General features: G+C 39.9%; 1 protein-coding gene across 1 annotated transcript in view; it reads left to right on the top strand.

The window, feature by feature from the left end:
* Positions 1-23,942, top strand: part of LOC124164402 (period circadian protein) — a 247,849-nt gene that overhangs the window by 211,623 nt on the left and 12,284 nt on the right. Inside the window, exons 16-19 of the mRNA XM_046541726.1 lie at positions 6,269-6,383; positions 11,432-11,742; positions 20,048-20,355; positions 22,340-22,728. Coding sequence (XP_046397682.1) covers positions 6,269-6,383; positions 11,432-11,742; positions 20,048-20,355; positions 22,340-22,728 — 1,123 coding nt within the window. The remainder of the gene's footprint in view (positions 1-6,268; positions 6,384-11,431; positions 11,743-20,047; positions 20,356-22,339; positions 22,729-23,942) is intronic.

Genomic DNA, 23,942 nt, shown 5'->3' with positions numbered 1-23,942 from the left:
AATTGTGGCTGCAGTCCAGAGCCGCGCAAAAACAGCTGCATCATCGGAAGATGAGAGCGAGAATGAAGAAGACGAATGTGAGGTCGAGATGCCAAAAATTGGCCATTTATTACATAATATTAATGAATTGATGAATTGGTTGGAGGGACAAAGTGATAGCGATAGTATTCATCTGTTGCACTTGCAAAGCATAAAAAATTACGTGACAAAGAAAAGCCATCAACTATCGCGGCAAAAGAAAATATCCGAGTATTTTAGTAACTCCCGTTAAAGTAGAGCGTCTAAATCATAAAATAAATATTTTAATAATGTATTACGCAAATAAATTGGCTATAAAAATTACCTTTAAGGGTTTTTTTATTGCTTCCCACGTATTTCCCGTTATAACGCGGTTGTCCGATAACGCGGGTGTAAACTATGTCCCCCTAGACCCGCGTTATAACTGAATTTTACTGATGCACTGAATAGTAGAGGCCTTCACGTTGTAGAAATCCATCTTACTGATTTGTGAATGAAAAACTTTGCTGTTTCTACAATTTGGAACTTTATTTTCCTGACTAGTTTCGATACACTGTATCATATTCATAGGACTAGCAGTACAAGTAGCGTTGCTGTGGGTTATATACCAAAAAGGGGGGGCAAAGAGTGGAAGGGGTGGGGAGGAGAAAGGGGTGGAGAGGAGATGTCTGTAGAGCACTACAATGTTGCCTCCTACGCGAAGTGCAACAATGTAGCGCTCTACAGACATCTCCTCTCCACCCCTTTCCCCTCCCCACCCCTTCCACTCTTTGGCCCCCCTTTTTGGTATATAACCCACAGCAACGCTACTTGTACTGCTAGTCCTATGAATATGATACAGTGTATCGAAACTAGTCAGGAAAATAAAGTTCCAAATTGTAGAAACAGCAAAGTTTTTCATTCACAAATCAGTGAATTTTACTGTATTAGTCAAATCAAAAATATAACTTAAGTGTTTCGATAAATTACTAATATTCCTGTAATCAGCTAAAATCTGGTTTGACTCCTTTAATGATAATCATAATTACTCTTAAAAATCCTGCGTTTCATGGGACATAGCCAACCCAGCCAAACATTCACACATTGATTGTATTCCCGTATTCATTGTTTTTTTCATCCATCCCCCTGAAAAACGATAGATTGAGGTTCCACTCTATCTGGTAAAAAGTAGTCAATAGAACACAAAAGGACTTCTTTCTTCCCCCTTGGAAACAGGTGGTGACAGCGTAGTCACTTAACCATATCAGACATATTTACCCTACATTTTTAAAAACTTTCACTCTCCATTTTCATAAAAGGTTCCTTTAGTGTGGCCTGGAATGCCAAATAGAATTATGGCACTAAGCCATCAAAACCGAGTGCTTTGTTTTTTTTTTAGCCTCGTAAGGGTGGCAAGTACTGTGGCGGAAAAAAATACACTCATAGTTCATAGGCATCTGAAAGCAGCCAGTTCAGGAGCTACTTGTCTTTCTCATTTCACCCTTGTAATGCTCTCATACAACTGGGAATTTCAAAAGCTATTTGTCCCTTCTACCGCAGAAATAATCATATACATCACATTATGACAACATACAAAAGATCCATCTTCAGATTCTTCTCCATATTCTCCGAAGTATGCTTTGCCCACGTCTTACCTAGAATGGAATTTACTTTCGTTGGGACATCTGTGAACACAAGCTTACATATTGAGCATTGAAACTGCATACATATAACAGAAGAAGGGAAAATAGAAATGGTGAAGTTGATTGATTATGTAGAGGATAACAGACAAGTTTCTCACTAATGATTTGAAGTGAGATGGTGCTTTTTAAGTCCTACTCGTTATCCGGAAGAAAATTTGGCATATTAGCCAGGTCAATTATCTCATTTTCTGGAGAATTATAAAGCAAATTTTCTTTTGCTTTTCCTCTCTTGGACATCTACAATCTCTTGTCTTGTTTGTAAAACTAAAGCTAAATAACCCGAGAAATGGCCGATTTTAGAGAAACAATGCTCAATTGTTGATTTTAATTGAAGACCAATTCAGTAGACTCCCGATTATCCGGCTGCGGTTTAACTGTGTTGCAGCTTTTCCGTGCATGGGTTTTACAGTTTTTCGATGCTATCCTTGATCTTCATAAAAACAATAAAAATGATGCAAAAGCAATAGGTTATATGCATTTTAATGCAAGGCTACTCCAGACTTATTTCTATTAGAATTCCCTTCTTAAAATGGAATTATTTTATGTTCTTGCTGATGAGGATTTCAAGTCTACTTGGACATATGCCCTAGCAGTGCTGACAACGATCAGCCACGGGAAAAATCCTGATTTCTTTTCAAGATTCTTCATTGTTTAATCAATCTTAATTTAAGAAAATGTTATTTATGATCTTTAATTGCATATTTCATTTTGCGAACTCGCATTTATTGCCATGGCCTCGCATGCGGTTGAATATGGCCCAAGGGAACTGGAGATTTTGTCGTACTTGGGAACGCTTACACCGTGATGAGTCAAGGTCGAACTGGAGAGAAAGGGAATTGTAGAGTCAGCAAGGGAAGTTAAAGTAGAGATTTCATATTTCATATTTTATTAGGTAATTAACGGGCCAAGGCCCAATTACAAAGCAAAAAATTCTTTATAAAAATGCCATAAAATATCATAACTGAGATAATAATATACATATTGTAATAGTTAATTAAGTGAAGAAAGATTTCGTGCTTTCCTAGCGAATGGACTTAGTGAAGAGTTCTCGAGATTGCCACCAGGTCAGGAACTCCATAGCTGCTGACGTTTCGATGTCCGACTTGGTCATCGTCCTCAGGGCTGTGAGTTGCTTTTGAGAGGCTGAAAGCTTTTCATCACTCACAGCCCTGAGGACGATGACCGAGTCGGACATCGAAACATCGACAGCTATGGAGTTCCTGACCCAGTGGCGATCCTGAGAACTCTTCACAAGTTAATTAAGTATTAGTTAACATCTTATCTGGTATTCCTTTCAGGTACATCATTTTAGAAGGTAAAGAATCAAAAAATAGGTCCTTTTTGAGACATAAATTGCTGTCACGCATTATTTGCTGTAACAGGGAAAAGTAGGTGTAGTTGCGTGAGTGATGGCTATTGTCAAAAAGAGTGTCACATCTAGTGGAGTAAGAAGGAACTTTCACGAATATTTCTCTTAGTAGGACAGGGGAATCAACTAGGTTATTTAACAGCTTATATAGGAAGATATCATTAGAGCACTGTCTCCGCTTAAACATGGATGAAGATTACACAAAGGCAAGATAGCAGAATAGCTGTAGTCCTTATCGAATAAACGAAACTTTATGGAAACCATTCGAACAAACTTCCTTTGTATGGACTCTAAGATATTAATGTGAGAGACATAGTAAGAGACCATACTGCAGAGCAGTACTCACAGTTTGATCTGACTAAAGCTGTGTACAGCACTTTGTAAATTTCAATACTATTAAAGTTTTTACCAAATCTTGGATAGCATGAGTCATAGCCGGGCACTCGCCTGTGTAGACAATTTTCCATAAGTTCTGGTTTCCTATAACTGCTGCTGCACGATGGTGTGATTGCACGCCCATTACCTTCATGGGAGTTTCGTGTTTCTGTTTTCCAAGCATTGTGGTGTGCAATCATGGATCCGCATCCCACAGCAGTTGCACCCTGGACAACTTGTGCGAGATATGACTATGTGGCATGGTGCCTCACAATGTAGTTTCCGATGTCACACAGGCATTTTCGTAAACCAGGTATGACAGACGAATATAGGAATTAGGAATGAGAGTACAATCACATTTTTGCAAATAAAAAGATCGCGGTTGGGAAAGGAAAGCTCTTAATTATTCCAGAAAGCAATCTAAAATAATAGACGATGTGCATAAATGATATTTGATCGTTTGGCTCATATGAATAATGAAAATTAAATTATATTCAAGTGAAAGCTTAGATTATTCATATTTTCTGATTATTCGTGCCGCCTCTCCCCATCATTAGCCCGGTTAAAGGGAGTATGCTCTATTTTATCAGTTGTTTTATTGAATATTATTCCCATAGTGATGCACGTTCAAGCCCATTCAAGCTCTCACTGAAGCAAGATTGAGATTAAAATATTATTGAAAGCAAGGAGAAGGTTTATTTCTTATGCAAATGCAGCAATTAGTGATGAGGATTTGTTAAAAAAAACTGTGGCACATTAAAGTCAGTTGAAGTGCTAGAAAAGGCAACATACAAAGCCAAAACGTTTTGAGCATGTCATGTATTTCCTTTGAAATGCTCCTTTGAAATCCAATGGCACAATTGGTTCATTCCTGGGGCCTTTTCTTTCTGTAATACTGAACAATAGACCATTTCAAGGAACAAGTATAATATAACATCATTGAATCCCAGCAGAAAATGGAAAAAATATTGAGACAAAAAAAAATCGTCCTCTGATAAAATACCACCATGTATCATTTCATATAAAATCTCAAGCTTGATAAAATATTGTGATGAATCATATGAAAAAAAATACTTCAGATAAAATATTACGATATACAATAAATAAAAAGGTGAGCTCTACGGCCTCAAGGTCAACTTGGATGAGGATATACAATTCAATGAAAAAATACCTCCTATTGAATATAACGATGTATCATCCAATATAAAAATCACCTCCTTTCTTATTCTTCCCAAAACTTCCATCATTTGTTACTTAATATCTTAGTGGTAAATGATTATAGTAAATGTAATATTAGTAAGTTTTTAAATGCACTTATCTATGGTCTACCTCAAACAAAGGGCAACTCTGTAGCTGCCTTTTACAAACATAATTTTCCGACGACAAAACATTATAATTTATCGGGCATGATGATGTGATTTTTTTATTGAGTGATAAATCACAATGTTTATCGGGGCAGCAATTTTTATAGGACAATGAATCATGATATTTTGTCTGAGCAGCAATATTTATTGGATGATATAGTGTGATATTTTAGCAGTGGCTATTTTTTATTCGATGATGTAGCGTAGTATTTTATTAGAAGGCGATTTTTATCAGGACCGATATTTTTTATCAGATAATATATTGTTATATTTTATCGAAAGGCTATTTTCTACCTTATGATATGTTGCAATATTCCATAGGTAGGCTATTTTTAACGTTCCCAATATTATTATTGGATGATATATCGTGATATTGTTTCAGTTGCAATATTTTATCGGTCCCGATACCAGCCATTTATCAATAATGTTCAAAACTCAAGTTCATATTCCTGATATAATTAAATATCATGATATTTCACAATATATTGCTCAAGACTAGTGGCGCAGTGACGTCTTGGGATGTCAGTGGGGGTGGGGGCAAGAGGGGGAATTTGAAGGAGCGCTGCCTAAATTTATACCTAAAATCTGGCTATGCCACTGAGTGGCCCAATGGATGTAGCCACTGCCTACTGGCCGAAGGGTCCCAGATTCAAATCTGGGGTGAAGCTTTCGACTCCCCGAAATTAATGATCATCTGTAGAGCTAGCCCAGGGTAAGGAACTAGCCCCCTTCCCTTAGTGTCTGATATTCGCGAGCCTGGTTGTGTGAGGTGTCTGGGGTGAGCTATACCCTCACCTTACCAACCTTCAGGTTGAAGCGCTGTGGGAGTGTGCAGTGTTGACAATATTTGAACCGATTAAATTTTTCGTAGGTTCTCACTTTCGGTGAAAACTTGTATAAATGAATTTTAAATTAAAATGACATCACTTTGACGTAAGAATGATCCACAAAAAGTCACCTTCAGGGTCATGATTTTTTGTGGGTCCTTCTGAGGTCAGAGTGATGTCATTTTGACTTTCCTTCCACTTTGCGTAATGACCCTGAGTTCCATAATCACCCAAGGCGGTGTTTTCCACATGGGCTAAAAACTAGGTTCTGTGTGTAATGCCCTGAGTTCCGTAATAGGCCCCCAGATTAGGAGAGTTGATGTCAGAGAGTGTAAGTACAAATAGTAGGTTCTGCAATGCACAATCAGGACTAAGGAAGGATTGTTGGTCCACCCTTGGAACAGGGAATCCAGGCACAGAAAGTTACTCTATGTATACTTTTGAAATTCTTCTTTATTCTAATATCTCCTGTATGACACTCAATATTTTGTTGACAAACAGGATGGGTTTGGGGGTGGCTTCATCATGTAGGTATTCTTTAAGTTGGAGTATCAAATGCTATCATCTGAAGGGAAGGGAAAAACAGGTTGGTTAATCTGTCTAAAAACTATATTGTTGTTCTTTTGATTTCAGGCACAATGAAGATATGGAGAAGATGATGGTCCAGAAACACCGTGAACAGAGGTCATTAGATCGTGAGGGGAAGCTGAAAGATGTAAGCCGTAAGGGCACTCATGAGAAAACTCAGGTAAAATTTAGAAGTATCATGTTTGCTTCAGCCTGAATCATACGATCATTTTTTCCATCCCTTTTGAGGAGCAGCTCCAGCAATCGCTCCAATGATGGTGGAAAAAAATGGCCATTTCAAACAATCATTTCCTATGATGGCTCAAAGGATGGAAATCCCGCCCATTTTTCCATTCTGTTGCAGAAACCATCCAACGATTTGGACTTTGGATTTTTCTTATTTACAGAAAAATCTTCCAAAATCGTTGGTACATTAAATTATGGTTTCGCTAGTAGTGGGCCCTGGCCACTTCCATCGCGGCGAGGTTTACCCTTTCCCTCCTTTCCATCGCTATCCCTATCCTGGAGGCATCGTTGGGCTCCTATCGTGGCGGCACCTTCATCCTTTTTCCCTCCTATTCCACTCCCTTCCCCAGATGTGCGGGCGTATCAGTTGAATTACTGGGTCCCGGCCCCAGTGCATTGTAACCCTCAGATGACTCACCTTGGGTCCTGATTCTCTGCTGAAACCATCGCTGGCACCGTCCTTCAGCCAATTACAATGTATGGCAGCAAACAGCAATAGGGTGGTTTCCTATTATTTTTTTATTGCCTAAATCAAAAGATTATTACACCTAGAGTACGTATTTCACGCATTTAGATATTTAAATGACGATATCTATTTTTTGCGATTAAATGAAAAGTGAAAATTTTCAAGTGCGCGAAAACGCGACGCGTAAGTATGAATGCCGGGAAATCTCTCCGTGAGACTTATTTCTGGTTCCCGCTGCCCCCCTGTGAGGTGACCATGAGGCGAGGCTTAGCGCTGATACGACACAGGTTGCTAGCGGTTAGCTGAGTACCCTGCTGGCTGGTAGCGCTTGTCTTCAATAAGGATTATTAATACCTTATCAAATGAAGAAAACTTTCCGACCTTAGCCAGTTTTAATAAGTGATTATTAAGACATGTTTCCCTGAGCTCTGTGCCTCATGCATGCATTGGTAACCTCAGACGATGTATAACTCCTATCTTCTCGTATAGAAACTAGGTCCCTGTGACGTCACGTGGAGTGGCATCGCATGGGCACCAATCTGGCCCTTTTCAAATGAGGATAAAAATGGACCATTGCCATTCGTCTAAACCGCTATTTCTAAACAAATTAATTTGTATATTTTGAATACACTAATGGTGGGTAACGAATCGCAATCAATGCTTTTCGTTTTTTTTGATGAAGGAAACTACCCTATTGTAACACCCCACTTGGCTTTTACCGTATAAGCGCGTGTAAGAGGCGCACCTTTTTTCCCAAACATTGCAGCCGAAAATGGGGGTGCGCCTCTTACACAAACTTCTTATCTTCCCCCCCTCCCCTACCCGGTCGCAAGTCCAAGGGGAACTGAGGGGCCTTGGTTTACAGCGTGAGTCAGTCATATGAAACCCTGGGTCAAAATCAAGCGGCAGGTAGGGGAGTTTCTCCCTTAGTGACGTATTTTTAAAATGCTCCTGTTTGAATTTCTTGTAAGCATCGCGCCGTCACGTCGGTACCCCAGAGGTGAACATTGAAAAGATCGCGCGGGGTGATTCGCTCCGGAGGGCGCGCTAAATTTACTGCCACGAGTCATTTATATCCCGCGGCATTTATACTGCATATAGTAATCGCTTATCAAACGTATAGAAACGCGTAGTTTTGAAGGACATACCTGGTTCGTCAGCATCTGTCTTGCCGAGCAATTTCCATTACGCTGAGCACCTGATTTTTCAAAAATTATCTTCAGACGCTAATATGAGGATTTTTGCAACTGAAAATTATATTGGTGTCAAAACCTGCGGTTTAAAAAATTCGAACGAGTGTGTTCATTGTTGGACTAGCGCTGAAGGAGAGGTCGAGGGGAAGGAGCGCCCTCCATATTTCAAGCTACGAGGCTATGAGCGAAGGAGCAAGGGAAGAACACGTCCGATCTTGCGTGTGACGTCGTTGCCTTTAAAGTGAAGAGGGGAAGGCACAGCAATGTGATATACGCAGTTTGCGTTGCCTGAAGTTTCCAGTCCGTCTCGTCTTGTTTGAATGCGCTTATGCTACGCTTGTTTCTTCCGAAATTGTGCTGTTAGGACTAAGTTGAATATTAGTAGCCTTGTTTTAGCTATAAATCTTTGTGTCAATCAATTAGAGCTCAAAAAACTTAAATGCTGTCAGATATACGTCGCGTTTGGTCTAATTCTTTTTATAACCTCGTGCGTGTCATACAATTGCTGAAAGATATCGAGATGTATTTTCGAGCTCAGAAGGTGACTCACCTAGCTTTTGATCTCCAGAAACTCGGAGAATTGAACCTGGTAGACCGAAAAAGGTCAGTTGGTGAGATGGGGTAGGGATGAAACGCGTTTCCATTGATCCCCTGTAACTTGATAATTTCCTATTTTCCTATGGAGTCCCGGAAAGGAAAAAAACGGCCCCTTGCACACACACCGAATTTGGACGGCCGGTAAAATATCGGCCGATATTTTACCGGCGAAGCGATGCTTGCACACACGCCGGATTTTTACCGGTCAAACGATAAGTTGCTATGTTTTTGAGCCGGCGACGGCGATCCACAGTGACAATGGCCGGCAGCTAACCGGCATTTAGCCGGTGCCGGCGCGTGTTCGGTATGTGTGCAAGCTCCAATGCTCTCCCATTGTTCACTATTGGAATGTGGACGGCCGTCCAAAATCGGTGTGTGTGCAAGGGGCCTTAAATCTACGACGTGGTTATTTTCCTAAGGCGCTGAGATTGCCCCGATTGTTGTCCTATCTCTTGGGAAGGTTCATGCTATGTGCCTGTCGTGTTTTGCCTTAAAATTTTCCACGGCTGTAATTCTATTGTAATACTCCTGCGAGAGCTTTTAAACGAAATTGTTCGTGAGTAGGACAAGCAACGTAGAGCGATGACGTATGCGAAGAGAGGATCGGAACTCTTTCTACTCCCTCTTATGCCGCTATTATCGCCGCAGTTATCAAAATGTCCTCTTTCAAATAGTACTGAAAGAGGAAATTTCGATAACTGTCGAAATTCCAGGCATATGTCTGCAACACCGCGCGATAGAATAAAAAGAATACCGTAAATTTTTTTTTCTTTATAGCTTCCTTCCTCAAAATAGGGGTGCGCCTCTTACATGTGTGCGCCTCTTACACAAGCTTATACGGTAATTGAATGACAGTCGTAAACATGGAAAGTGACAGTAAAAGTGATAGAAAAGAGACTGTGGCAATGACTGTGTGATTCAGGAAACAATGGGTCGAGCGATCACTCTTTTGGTCCTTGAAAACCCATCGCTTGAACTATCATTGTAAGTGTCGAAAAAAATTATCATGTGATTCAGGATTTCCCCTAATTCTCAAATGAATTAGCCGTCCTTTAACAATAATTAAACAGCAGAATTTCTGTGCAACAAAATTCAAGGGACTCAAGAAGTAGTGAATTCGTTATTGTGAAATTTGTTGATAAGAAGAATTTTTCATTACAGGCGGTCCCCGACTTTCGTACACAATGCGTTCCCGAAAACTTGTACGAAAGTCGAATGTACGAAAGTCGAACCATTGACTTCCATACTAATTAGGGGTTACGTTCCAAAAGAGCGGAATATACGTACTAAAACCTTTTTTTTCACGGAATTCATTTCAATTGACTTAATTTTAATAATATGTTAATAAAACTCCTCAAATCATCTAATTTCTTTCGAAAATACGCAGAAAATGCAAATAAAAGTTCAAAAAACAAGAACTCCGTTGGCTATCGAGTGAAACTTCCTCTTGGCGTTTAAGTTGACATTCCACTTATTACGTCCACTATAAATAAAAGGACATATTAAGAAGCATAACAAAATGTATTTGTTGAACCCACACTCTGGATACCTTTTAATTTTTACACCAAAATTCGATATTTGGCAGGTGACATTCGTGATCGCGTATATTCCGCATGTTATTCAAAAAAGACAAACGGAATTCGGGTGATATTTCGTGCAATATCGTTGCTGAAGGTTTACATGAATGGCACTCAAACGAAAAAACACAATTAGAAAGAAGGTCTTACTAGTTTTATTGAAAGCTATTCGATGATGTCTAGTCAACTTCTTTTGAAAATATCTTCAATTAAGGCTTTCTCCTTCTCTTGATAAAGGAGCCTATAGCAGGCAGTCTCTCTCCCAAATAAATCACCTAGATTAGAGTCAATTACCAACAGTTCCCTTCATTATATACGTTCGTATTGTTCGCATATACTGCCGATACTGGCATTTGAAACAATTGAATGTTGGGATGCGCAATAAACATCGCGGGAATTTTAAAAAAATTGCAGAACAACGACCGAAAGTCCGAATTTAGCATACAAAAGTCGAGTAAAAGGTGTCAATTTTGAACGTACGAAAGTGCGAATTGTACGAAAGTCGAGTGTACGAAAGTCGAGGACCGCCTGTATTTCATTTATATGGTAGTTTGCAAAGTTTATCAATGAAATCTGATTAAGATTTTAAAAACTGTTAAGGTATCTATTGATCATCTCAAACACAGGTCAAGTATATTCAGCCTTTTATTTATAGCTGTGCATATTTTTTGCCATGTGAGGCCCAGGGCGAATCCAGGATTATTTCTGGGGGGGAGGGGCTCAAGGCTCTTACAGGCAAACGGTCTTCTCTTATTTTGGATTATAAACAACATACAACAGTTGCTCTATGAAATATTCTCTTTATTTTAATATGAAAGTTATTAATGTAGAAATATTATAGTAACTTATGTATATAATATCGATGGTTATTGATCCCCTTTTCCATTGGGGGGATTCCTTTTTTCGAGCGCTGACTTGCGAATGACCAATGACCAGCAAATCCGTCTTCTTGACTTGGGCTCTAGGCTTAAATGATTGAGATTCCGTGATACTAAAAAAAAATGAATGTAAGGATAACCGAATAAAAAATCTTGTCAATATTTTAAGCGATTGGGGGGGGTACATGCCCCCTTGCCCTCCCATAAATCCATTTATGTGTGCAGCAGCACTCTATTGTATTGTGTACCAATGTTGTTGTTAATGTCGGCAGGAGGCACAAGGTGCACATGGGGTGAAGCGCAGTGGTTCACATTCGTGTGACGGTGAGCCACACAGGGTGAAGCAGCAACACATAGAGGCGCAAGTGCCTCAGTGCAGTGTTGCAGGGGGTGGTGCCAAGTGGGCCGAGTCAGCAGCTGCTCCCATGCAAGGACCTGCTGCACCCACGGCCTATGCAACGGCCCCTCAGAACAATGGTGTGCGCGTTTCTGTGCTGGAAGGGACGGCTCCCCCACTCACCCTCTGGCCTCCTCCACTTACCCTTGCCAGCAGAGACGCAACAACTGCACGCCTCACTTACAGGTCAGTCGAATCCATGGGGTGGGGGCGTGAGCCTCCTTGGGCATGCCTTGCCCTCGCGTAATGGTATCCTTGGCTGGACTGAAACCCTTGTGGGAAACTTTGTCTAAGAGAGTGCTCACATTGATTGCCATGGGAAGAAATTACAATGAACAGGAAATCGAACATTGGGCCACTGAACAAACCACTATGCTAATACTGATAATAATAATTTTATTCACCTGTTTGGTCATACATTTAATAAGACAGCCTATGTCAATTATTTCAATAAAATAAGAGTTATAATGTAGGTAGTATAACAATAATATTATGATAGTATAAATTTAAAGATGTTTTATATTATGTATAATTTACAATTACCATATAAACGCGTGTAAGAGGTGCACCTTTTTTCCCAGAAATTGCAGCCAAAAGGGGGGGTGCGCCTCTTACACAAACTTCTTATCTTCCCCTCCCCCCTTCGCCGGTCGCAAGTCCAAGGGGAACTGAGTGGCCTTGGTTTTCAGCGTGAGTCAGTCATCTGAAACCCTGGGTCAAAATCAGCGGCAGGCAAGGGAGTTTCTCCCTTAGTGACGTATTTTTAAAATGCTCCTGCTTGCATTTATTGTAAGCATTGTGCCGTCACATCAGTAACCCAGAGGTGAACATGGAAAAGATCGTGCGGGGTGATTCGCTCCGGAGCGCGCGATAAATTTACTGCCACGAGTGGGCATTCCGCGGCATTTATACTGCATATAGTAATCGCTTATCAAACGTAGAGAAACGCGTAGTTTTGAAGGACATCATCATCATTAGTCAACAATCCTAAGATTGGTTTGACGCAGCTCTCCATTTCTCTCTCCTATTTGAAGGACATACCTGGTTAATAGTCAATATCTGTCTTGCCGAGTAATTTCCATTATGCTGAGGACCTGATTTTCCAAAACTCATCTTTAGACGCTAATATGAGGATTATTGCAACTGAAAATTATATTGGTGTCAAAACCTGCGCTTTAAAAAATTCGAACGAGTGTGTTCATTGCTGGACTAAATGGTGGACAGAAGAAATCGGAGGGGAAGGAGCGCACTCCCTCCCCTCCGTATTTCAAGCAACGAGGCTATGAGCGAAGGAGCAATGGACGAACACGTCCGATCTTGCATGTGACGTCGTGGCCTTCAAAGCGAAGGGGCGAAGGCGCAGCAATATCATATACGCAGCTTGCGTTGCCTGAAGTTTCCAGTCCGTCTCATCTTGGTTTGAATGCGCTTATGCTACGCTTGTTTCTTCCGAAATTGTGCTGTTTGGACTATTTTGAATATTAGTAACCTTGTTGTAACTATAAATCTTTGTGTCAAACAATTAGAGCTTAAAAAACTTAAATTCTGTCAGATATGCATCGCGTTAGATCTCTTTCTTTTTTTGAACCTCGTGCGTGTCATACAATTATTGAAAGCTATTGAGATATCTTCGGGCTCAGTAGATGACTCACCTAGCATTTGGCCTCCAGAAACTGGGAGATCGATCAAGGTCAGTTGGTGAGACGGGGTAGGGATGAAACACGTTTCGATTGTTTCCCTGTAACTTGATATTTTCCTATTTTCCTGTGGGGTCTCGGAAAGGAAAAAAAAACGGCAGAGGCATTGGCTGATGGAGGGCCGAGTGTGGCTCCATTAAATCTACAACGTGGTTATTATCCTACGGCGCTGAGATTGCCCCGTCCCGATTGCATGTGACGTCCCCGCCCCGATTGTTGTCCAAGCTCTTGGGAAGGCTCATGCTATGTACCTTTCGTGTCTTGCCTTAAAATTTTCCACGGCTGCAATTCTATTGCAATACTCCTGCGAGAGCATTTTAACAAAATTGTTCGTGAATAGGACAAGCATCATAGAGCAACGGCGTATGCGAAGAGAGGATCGGAACTCTTTCTACTCCCTCTTATGCCGCTATTACCGCCACAGTTATAAAAATTTCCTCTTTCAATTAGTATTGAAAGAGGAAAGTTCGATAACTGTCGAAATTCCAGGCGTACGTCTGCAACACCGCGCGATAGTATAAAAAAAATGCAGCAAAAATTTTTTTCTTAATAACTTCGATGCTCAAAATAGGGGTGCACCTCTTACATGTGTGCACCTCTTACACACGCGTATACAGTAATTTTGGTTTGCCAGATAAAGAGCAAACTTATCCACAGTATAGAAATCTTATTATGGAGTAAGCGCTTCAATTTGATTTTAAAAATCCCCGTGGAATCAATATTCCTTATACTTCCAGTGGGAAGGTTATATAGTTTTACTCCTTCATGAAATGGGCAATCACTGCATCTTTTTGATATTCAAGGTTACACACAAAGTTTATCTCTGGATCGGGTTTCATAGCTTTGGAATACCTCACTTTTATCAAAGGAGTGTATATACATTTTTAAAAATACTGGTAAGTTTAGGATGCGTAGAGATGCTAATGTTAAAATTTGAAGATTTTCAAAGTGAGTACAGCAGGGGTAGGCATAGGAAGGCACCCTAGTCATCCCATATCTCTATGAACCACCTGGTGAACATTCATTCTACATGTTTCCATTCCATATTTGATGGTATTGTGTGAACTATTGTCAACTGGTATCCAGGTTCCTTAATTCCCCAATTCCCTTAGCAATTTTACCAGGCTTAACATCTAGTACTGTAACCGTGCTAAAATTGCCATGTGAGTTAAGGCACCGGGATGCAGTATTGGTCTGTGCAGTGGTCTGTAGTATAATACCTGGTCCAGAGGAATTTTTTCCCATGTATATTAAAGTGAATTTCACCACTGTTCATGTGGCATACTTAAAATATATGTCAAAGAAGATGCTGTTTGTATCATACAAACTGTAATTAGGGAGGATATTTTTTTATTACAGGGTCTTGTGTGAAATTTTTTCTAACATTTCAGCTCCTGTGAGAAGCTTTCTTGGAATGAATAGTCTGCATAATGATTTTGCATTTTTATGCTTTAAGGTATTGAATTGTCATTTTGAGTTTTTACTGTCAATATTTTGTTTTTTCCACAAGCTTTGTAAGAACCTCTTGAGGTGTGCGTTTTGTTGTTAATGCCACATTATGGTCTCTCATTCAAGCCAGTGTGACTTCATCCCAACACGAACCTGTGTGTTGTGGATAGGATAACTAATTGTGTAGGAATAGGTATTTGGTCCAGGGAGGCTACATAGTCATCTCTTATGCCTGGTGAATATTTGTTCAACATCTTTCCATTCCATATTTGATGGAATCATGTGATCTTTTGTCATAGGTGCAATTTTTTTGCAGAAATTGCACTAACCAATTATGATTGTGTGCCTCTCATGTATCACTGATCTTCCTGTCCCCTGCTTAAAATTGGGTATCTTTCAAACTGTTAATATATGCTACGTAAAATGTTAGTTTAAGTTTTGGAAGCGTGCAGAGCAAAAAGAATTTGAAATTGGTCCAACGTAAACACGATATTTAGCATTGAAGTTGTCATAATTTCTCATTTTTTCACGTTACTCAGCAATGGGATTTTGTGTTATGTCAAATCCCTTAACCAAAAACCTGGCAAAACATAAGAGAGATAAGGAAGACATTAGAGAACCTTGAAGACGAGTATTCTAAAGGTTTTACCAGGCAGACAATCAAGTGGAGGGGCAATATTAACCGTTTACAGTCAATATTCCCTATTGGGAACAGATTAATAAAAATTCATGAAAATTGTATTTCGTATACAGTAAAACTTTGATTTTACGCAGTTGGAGGGACCGAAATATGGGCACTGTGTAAAATCAAAGTGTGTAAAATCAAGAGTTGGTATTGAGGAGAAGTATAGTTTTCAGGATAACTCTTGCTCATTATTTTTAGAACCCTTAGTCATACACTTTTGTATAGTTCTGATTTGAGCCAGAACCGGATCCAGACAATCAAAAAGTCTCATATGTGTGCCTTTACGGTAAAAGGGCAGGAAATCCTTTTCAGTCGTATCAGATATATGTTTCCTGGATTCAATTACGCATTTGGGGGCAAGAAAATGATCCCTAATAATCTTATTTACTCACAAGCAACACCACAGATGACGTGTTACCTTGAGAAAAACAACGTTGCATTCCTGAACAATGTTTCCCATGGATGAATAACATGGTAGAATTGCTAGCATTTCTGGCACTAAGATTACTTCTGTTACCCAGGAGAAATGTCGCAATGGTGATACTAAATGCTCGCGGAGCAGAGGAGCTAATTTTCGAAAATATTCTCATTAAAAGCAGTTTTCAGGAAATCCGTTTAACCACCTGCAGACAAACAAAGATTGGAGATTGAAGAAATGAGATATATATTTGAGGATAGTCATCCAAATTAACCCCATTAACAGGGAGCAAAATTTTGCTAATACATCACAAAGGCTTTACACCCTGTGGGCCTGGGTTCAAGTCCTGACAGTAGCAGAAACTTATCAGAGATGGCACCTTCATTTTCGACCTGTAGACGCTGGCAGCAGTGCCAGCGAAACTATTGTCATCACCAACAAACCTATGCGGTTGCACCGGAAACATGGAGAAATTGTTATCAGAGATGGCCCTATCCCTACTTGAGAGTAATGTGGAGGACACTTCCAGTGCACCAGCAGATGGGACGTTAAGCCCTTTAAGGCCTATCATTACAACCTGGCTAATGCCAACATAGGGTTCCTATCCCCCCAGCCCTTACTTCATGGCACTAATGACCCCAGCTATCAGTATCCTCCTTCCAAATAGCATACCAAAGATAATACGGAGCACATAGGACCCGGGATATTCAGAAAATCAGATATTTCCGGTGTTTAGATCACTTTTTTAAAGTGAGCTATTTAAATAACCGCGCAACTACCGTTAAAAATTATTAATAGTCGGAACAATCTTTCTTATTTATAATTTTCACGTATTAAAAAACCATTTTCCCATGAAAATTTAGCATATAGGGTATAGCTTCTCTGTCGGCATTCTTCCGCGAATTCAGCGCCGGGACCTTCGGCTCACAAGCCGTGTGACTAATCTTAACGTAATATTTTGCTTCCCCATGTCTGATAACAACACCGGACACTTTTTGTATTTCGATTTAATTGCACTAAGCCATTCCTGAGTTTAAAGGGACTGCCTTATCACTCACGTCTTGATTTGACTTCAATGATTGCATGACGATTGACGACGCGAGTTATTCTCCGAGGGCATTAACTCCCGTTCCGTTAAAAATAAACGCTTGCCACCTAGCGGAGTTAAGATAATAGCTATTGATGTTCCAACCATGTTTCACTTAAACCCACTGAAAATGAGATAAAAGTTGAATCAGCTCTAATAAGCGCGCCGCGCAATCAACTTTCCCTCGCCTCCATTCGTCCCGCAGATGTGGGGTTAGCCCGCGGAATGAGACAACATATGCTTTTACCATCGTGTTGAATCACCATCGACTTACGTCCATACTAGAAGTACGACTATCTTTTTTGGATCACCTTGGAAGCCAAAATGTTCGCACAGGAGGATTTTTAACGGCTAATTTCGCCGTTATATTTCGCTGGGGCGAAGGAAAACATAGCGTTCGCAAAATTCTAGAAAACCTTCCGTTAGGGATAGATATTCCGTAGTTCATAATTCCAGATTAACGACCATCTACTGTAATTACAATATATATAAATAGCGTCGATCAATAAGTCGAATAATAAACGAAAGGTGATAATGTTAATATCTCCGGGGATCATTTGTCTTAATCACGCATGCACGGCGATTGCCGTATATTTTAGGTTTCGATATCCTTCTACGGCAAATATTAACTAAGAGCGATATTCGCGTTCGTAAAGGAGCCTGAAATATTACTGAGAGGTCGTAGGGGGAAGCAATAATTAGATTCGCGATGTTTTTAGTTTCACGCTCAACAGCGCGACGTCATTTCAACCGTTCTTGTATTCATTTTTGTAACTCATTTAGACGAATAAATAACCTAACTTCATATTGCTCCAGTCGGGATTTTCAAAACAAGTCGAAAGACAACTGCGTAAAATCAAGATTAGCGGCCTCTTTGGGGCTGGGGTTATGCTGCGCAAAATCGAAAAAACTGCGTAAAATCAAGAAAAGATGTAAAATCGAAGTTTCACCATTGCAATTCCCTATGCTTTCCGGCCGGACTTGAGTGTCGCTGCGTAAAAACGAGACTTGATGTAAAATCAAAGTGCGTAAAATCGAAGTTTTACTGTATGTAATTACTTTGATAGCTTTTTTATGTAAATAAAGTATAGAAGTATTTTTTAAGCGAATTGCATGACTTGTGTATACATTGGTCATTAATTATGCCTTTTCAAAAGTGATAATTTTCATCACCTCAATGGTGAGTGTGCGGTTTACAGGTGGTCCCCGACTTTCGCACAACATGCATTCCTGAAAACGTGTACGAAAGTCGAACCGTTGAGTTCCATATTAATTAGAGGTTACGTTCCAAAAGAGGGAAATATTCGCACCGAAACCTTATTTTTTACATGGATTTTATTTTTATTAACTCATGTTTAATCATATGTTAATAAAATTCATCACATTATGCCATTTCTTTAAAAAATACGCAGAAAATATAAATAAAAGTTAAAAATACAAGAACTCTGTTAGGTACTGAGTGAAACTTCCTCTTGGGGTTTATGTTGACATTCCATTTATTATGTCCACTATAAATAAAAAGGCATAACAAGAAGCACAACAAAATGTAATTGTTGAACCCTCACTCTTGATACCTTTGAATTATTACATCAAAATTGCTTGGCGGGTGACATTCGTGATTGTGTATATTTTGCATGTTATTCATAAAAGACGAAAGATAAATGGAAATCGGATGATAATTCGTGCAATATTGTTGCTGAAGGTGAACATGAGTTAAACAGCACTCAAGCGGGAACGGACAATTCGAAAGAAGAACTTACAAATTTTATTGAAAGCTGTTTGATGATGTCTAGTCAACTTTTTTGAAAAATCTCTCCAATGAAGGCTGACCTACAGCTTTCTTCTTCTCTTGATGAAGGAGCCTATTGCTAGCAGTATCTCTCTCAACCTGGATTAAAGTCAGCAACCAGCAATTCCCTTGATTGTATACGTTTGTATTGTTCGCATATACTGCTCTTTTGAAACAGTTGAATGTTGGGATGCGCAGTAAACATCGTGGGAAATACAAAAAATTACAGACCTTTATTCGAAAGTCTAAATTAAGCGTACAAAGTTCAAGTAAAAGGTGTCAATTTGGAACGTACGAAAGTGCAAATTGTACGAAAGTTGAGGACCACCTGTATTTGATATTTTCCCCAACACTTGCTCTCCAGTAACAAAAGCTCATTTATTCAAATGATCAGCGTATATTACTATGTTAAACTTAGTTTTTTGGTCAAGTGTGTATTTATTTTTCAAGAAATAGCAAAATATAGTGGCATATGTTACCATTTGGGAACATGCTTTTTAATGCATTTAAAAATTTTTTTCTGGTTTTCTCTCATAACATCACTTAATTAGTTGTAAAATAAATAGGATATGCAAAAAATGCACATGCAATGTTGCCATAACTAGCTTTTGTCATGAGATGCGCATGAGGTGTGTCAAATTATTGCATCACCTTGTGGCATGCGTTGATCATTACCAAACATACGTTTCCATTTCAGAATAGATGTGGTTGAATAATGAATTTTCACTCTATAATTATCTTGGACCTCAACTGTAAATTATATGGTGCAGTTTGGCTTTCAGATTGTCCTCTGCATCAATTCAATTTCACACGACAGCTTTGCCGGCATTGCTGCAGGCATCTTCAGGTTTGAAGTGTTGGATGCAAGTGTTTACCTGTCTTATATTGGCCTTGGTCTTATTTTGGCTGGGTGTGTAGTGATTGGTCGCCTTTTTGGAAGAGTTTCTGCCAGGCATTGGAGTGTAAACAGCTCTCCTCCCTGTTGAAATTAGGTGTTTTGTCTATTTCGATAGCCTCTCATATGAGTCTGGGATAGTAGTGCTACTCGTGGAGTAATACAAATGCTGAAAAGACTTGCATCCGACACTTCAAACCTGAAGATGCCTGCTGCAATGCTGGCAAATCTGTCGCACGAAGATGAAGCGACACTGAGGACAACCCAGAAGCCAAGCTGTGCCTAATGCACAATTGCACAGAAGCCTCCATCAGTATGTGTATTATATGTTTTGGTGATAGTTATAATGCAAGTGATTGATGTGATTTTTCTCCACGAAGTATAAGCATTGATATCAACTCAGTGAGTGTTGGATTTCTCTCCGGATTGTGGCTCCCCTCTCTCATGTCATGCCCCCTCTCCTCCCTCCAGTTACCCTGGCATGCAAGCACCGCCCAAGCAGCAGTCGCTTCCCCATCCACCACAAGCCTACGTCTCGCTGCACCCCCTTCAACACCCAACCCATGTTGTCCATGGCCAAGGGGGACAGCTTGTCTACTATGCCATGACATCAAGTGGTATGCTGCCCCTGCACGTTGGTGAACCTCCGCAGCAGGTGTTTGCTGCACCCCCCCAGCATGTTCCACTTGCGCTGGCTGGGGCTCCCCTTGCCGGCTATCCATACCTGGTGCCCATGGCAACAGCTAGCGACTCAGCACCTCCAATCCTGAGCACCCACTGTGAGTATCTGCAAGTGTATGTCCTACTGCTTGGAGTGCCCTCCTAGCTACCCAGTGAGAAATGGGTGGTGGAATCCACGTGGAACCCACGTGGAGAATTAACGTGGATACCACGTGTTTTTGGTCGTGGAATCAACGTGGAACCCACGTGGAAATTTGGTGGAAAAATTAAAACAGCAGTTGGTGCTGTCCTAAAACCATTAAAACCTCAACCACTCTATATCTAAACCTTCTATATATGTGTTTACGATTTTTCATGTGCTCTCATGGCTGCCTTTCCACGAATTATATAAAAATAGAATGTGCGATACATTTTCACATAACTAGCGTGGTTTCAGGATGATAAATGACGCAATGTCACCAGAGAGTTAAGTTCCACAAATTAGAAATTCTGTTTAACATTTTATGATAATCACCACAAATCCACTTGAAATCAACGTGGATTCCACGTGGGTCCAACCACTCAATATCCACCACCACCAAATATCCACCACTCAACGTGGATTCCACGTGGGTTCCACGTGGATTCCACCACCCATTTCTCACTGGGTAGTGGCAGTAGAAATGAATAACTCCGTGCCACACCTAGGTATTGTAGTGATGAGGCTGATGATGTTGGTCCACTAAGAGATCAACTTCACAAGATTTTACATACTTTTCTAGACTATTTCTTGTGGTGAATTTAAAACTCATTTCACGTCAATTCTTGGGTGGCCCCAACGTTTCCTGACTGATGCTGGTCGCTTTCTCAACGGATACTAATTTCTAATTCTACCTCAATTTTCAATGTTAGAGGAGTTTTTGTTAGATTAGTTTGCTCATTTATGATAACATTAATTACAGCTTCGATAAAGTTTCCTACAGTAAAACTTTGATTTTACTCAGTTGGAGGGACCAAAATATGGGCACTGTGTAAATTCAAAGTAGGTAAAGTGAAGGGTTGATATTGATGAGGAGTATAGTTTTCAGGATAAAAATTGCCCTTCGTTATTAGAACATTATTAGTTATGGGGATTTATAAAAACAATTTCTTTTTTATACAATATTGATTTTACCTTGTTGCAAATCCTTCTCAAATATTTTATTCGCAGCTGATAATGCATTAATGTTTTCAATATAGCCTTCACAAATCTCTGAATGTGCATGACAAAAATTGTGCAAATGTCTGAAGGGTTCTTTTAATATCACTATGGGAAGGATTAACAAGTAAGTACTGCATTACTGTCACCCATTACATCACTCTCTTCCTCAAGCTCTACAGCTGGTGTGTTGTTCAATTCTACCCTCACTGTTTCTTCATTTGTAGCCAAGCCTTCATGTATCTCATAATAGGTAATTGATTCAACAGCTGGGTTAATTGGGCAAACTTGATTGAACTGTTCAAGTTAATTAGCTAGTAGATCCTGTTATGAAGGAGGACATATATGGTCTCCTCAGCCATATTGTCTTCAACCTCCCCGTAATCTGCTGATTATCAGCAGTTTTCAATATTTTCCTTCGAAACATTGTTTCATGCGCGAACTATGCTTTAATAACAAAGTAATTTGTCTCATACCTGTGACATGATCCCCAACGTTACAGCCATTGGAGGCAATTTTCTGTTTCACTGTTTGGCTATAGTGCTCATCTTACCTGTTCTGCAAAATGATGTCTGACGACAATTTTAGCTTTCCTTTCTGGGTGATGATGCCAGAAAAAAACTGTAGATGACTTTGAGAAATAATTTGCAAGATATGCACTATTTCACTCAGAATGTAATATTTAGGGGAGAATTCAGAAAAGCTATGACAAAACAAGGTTTTCACATTATTTACTTGAGACTAAATTTATACAAACTTCTGTAACAAACATATGTTATTGTTTCGTTAGAACATAAGTTTTCATAAAAATATGAAAAACATGGAATAAAAATGCATATAAAGATACCCATCCCATCCCAGAGGTTCAATCCCTTCTTGAAAACTCCTCTCATCCTCTCTTCCAGCCCAGTATTCCAATAGCGGACAACAACAGATGCCAACACAGCTGTATCAGGCAGTGAATGGCTCGTCGCATGGTGCTCCCCTGTTTGTGCCATCGCTGAGCACCACCTACCCCTCGGTGCACGGCAGCACCACCTTTCACCCTCCCCCCTCACCCCATGCTCCTCTTCTGCAAAGGGTGCGTCGACCCTTGCGCCCACAGCTGCAGCCCATGAGCACAGCCCGCCAGCAGCGCCTCTCCAGGGGAAATGTTTGTGTGGACAAGGCCAGCCCACCCTTGCAGCAGCAGGCTGTGTTCTCTCAGTGCCAGAGGCCATCATCGCAAGCCACCTCGGTGAAGGCAGAGCCGGGGTCAGCTGTTGGGAGCATTGCGTCTGCATCCCGCCTGCGGGTGAGCGTGTGTCCCCCTTCTTATACTCTCTCTTTGGGGAAATAAATCTAAATTTATTCTCTTTACCCATAACATTTTTCATGCTACACACGATTGGCTGAATTATATTTTAAAAATACTTATTACTAGGGAACATTTCAGATAATAAACTAGTTTTGGCCTTTGTGTCTGATCATATCAATGATTATGATTAGAGATGTGTGAAAATCACAAATGCGATAAATGCGATGTGCGCTAATAAATGCGGCATAGATGTGATGACTGGACTTGCCTTTTGCCTTTTTGGCAGAAAAATTCGTACATTTTGTGCCGAGCGCAATTTAAATGCTCTGCCGACACTCACCGCTTAAAGTATGTGAGTGACTGGCCAGCTGCTAGTTGGCTGGGACTCCATGTGGCTGCGAACTACAAGTGGGTGCGGGCAAGCTACACCTCCGCCGTTATATGTCTTATTCCTTAATTTATTATTTTTCTACAATATAATCATTTAAAATATTCTGTATTTTGTCATATAACTGTGTTTCACTACATTTTATCGTCATCTATCTCATTATGAAAATAAAAAAATAGACGCTACAAAATGCTATAAACTGTTATTGAAATTGCAATAAAATAAAAATGAAAGTGCGATTTTCACATATCTCTAATTATGATCAATCACTGCGCTGGCGAAACGGCTGTTTTAGGCATAACATCTGAATTGCTCTTGTTAATATGTGTACTTGAAATGGCGTTTGATGGATAATAATTTTTACCTCAGACAGGAATCCATGATAGCAATACAAATGCTGAGACGGAGTGCAAACATTTTTTAGCAAGGTGGCGTGTTCCTTCAGGATATTTGAAAGAGATATTAGTTGAATCAACTATATGTCCTAAGTGTTTCCATTAAGTACTAATATTCCTGTAAACAGCTAAAATCTTGTTTGAATCTTTGAATGAATTTCATGATTCCTCTAAAAATGTATATTGCCAGTTCGGTGAATTAAAAAAAAAAAATTATTATAAAAAAATCTTGCTTTTCCTGGGACATAGGCAACCCAGTCAAACATTCCCGCATCGATCGTTTTCCCACATTCATCCTTTTTTTCGTCTATCCCCCTGAAAAACGATAGATCGAGGTTCCACTGTTTAATGGTTTCTAAGTACATGTCAAATTGTATCATAATACTTTACTAGTGGTTGTAATGTGTATCGCAACATCCTACAAAGGT

The sequence above is a fragment of the Ischnura elegans genome, chromosome 8 (assembly GCF_921293095.1).
Source record: "Ischnura elegans chromosome 8, ioIscEleg1.1, whole genome shotgun sequence".
In the NCBI taxonomy this organism is placed as follows: Eukaryota; Metazoa; Arthropoda; class Insecta; order Odonata; family Coenagrionidae; genus Ischnura; species Ischnura elegans.
Note: the sequence above shows the minus strand (reverse complement) of the source record. Positions and strands in the feature narration are given on the sequence as shown.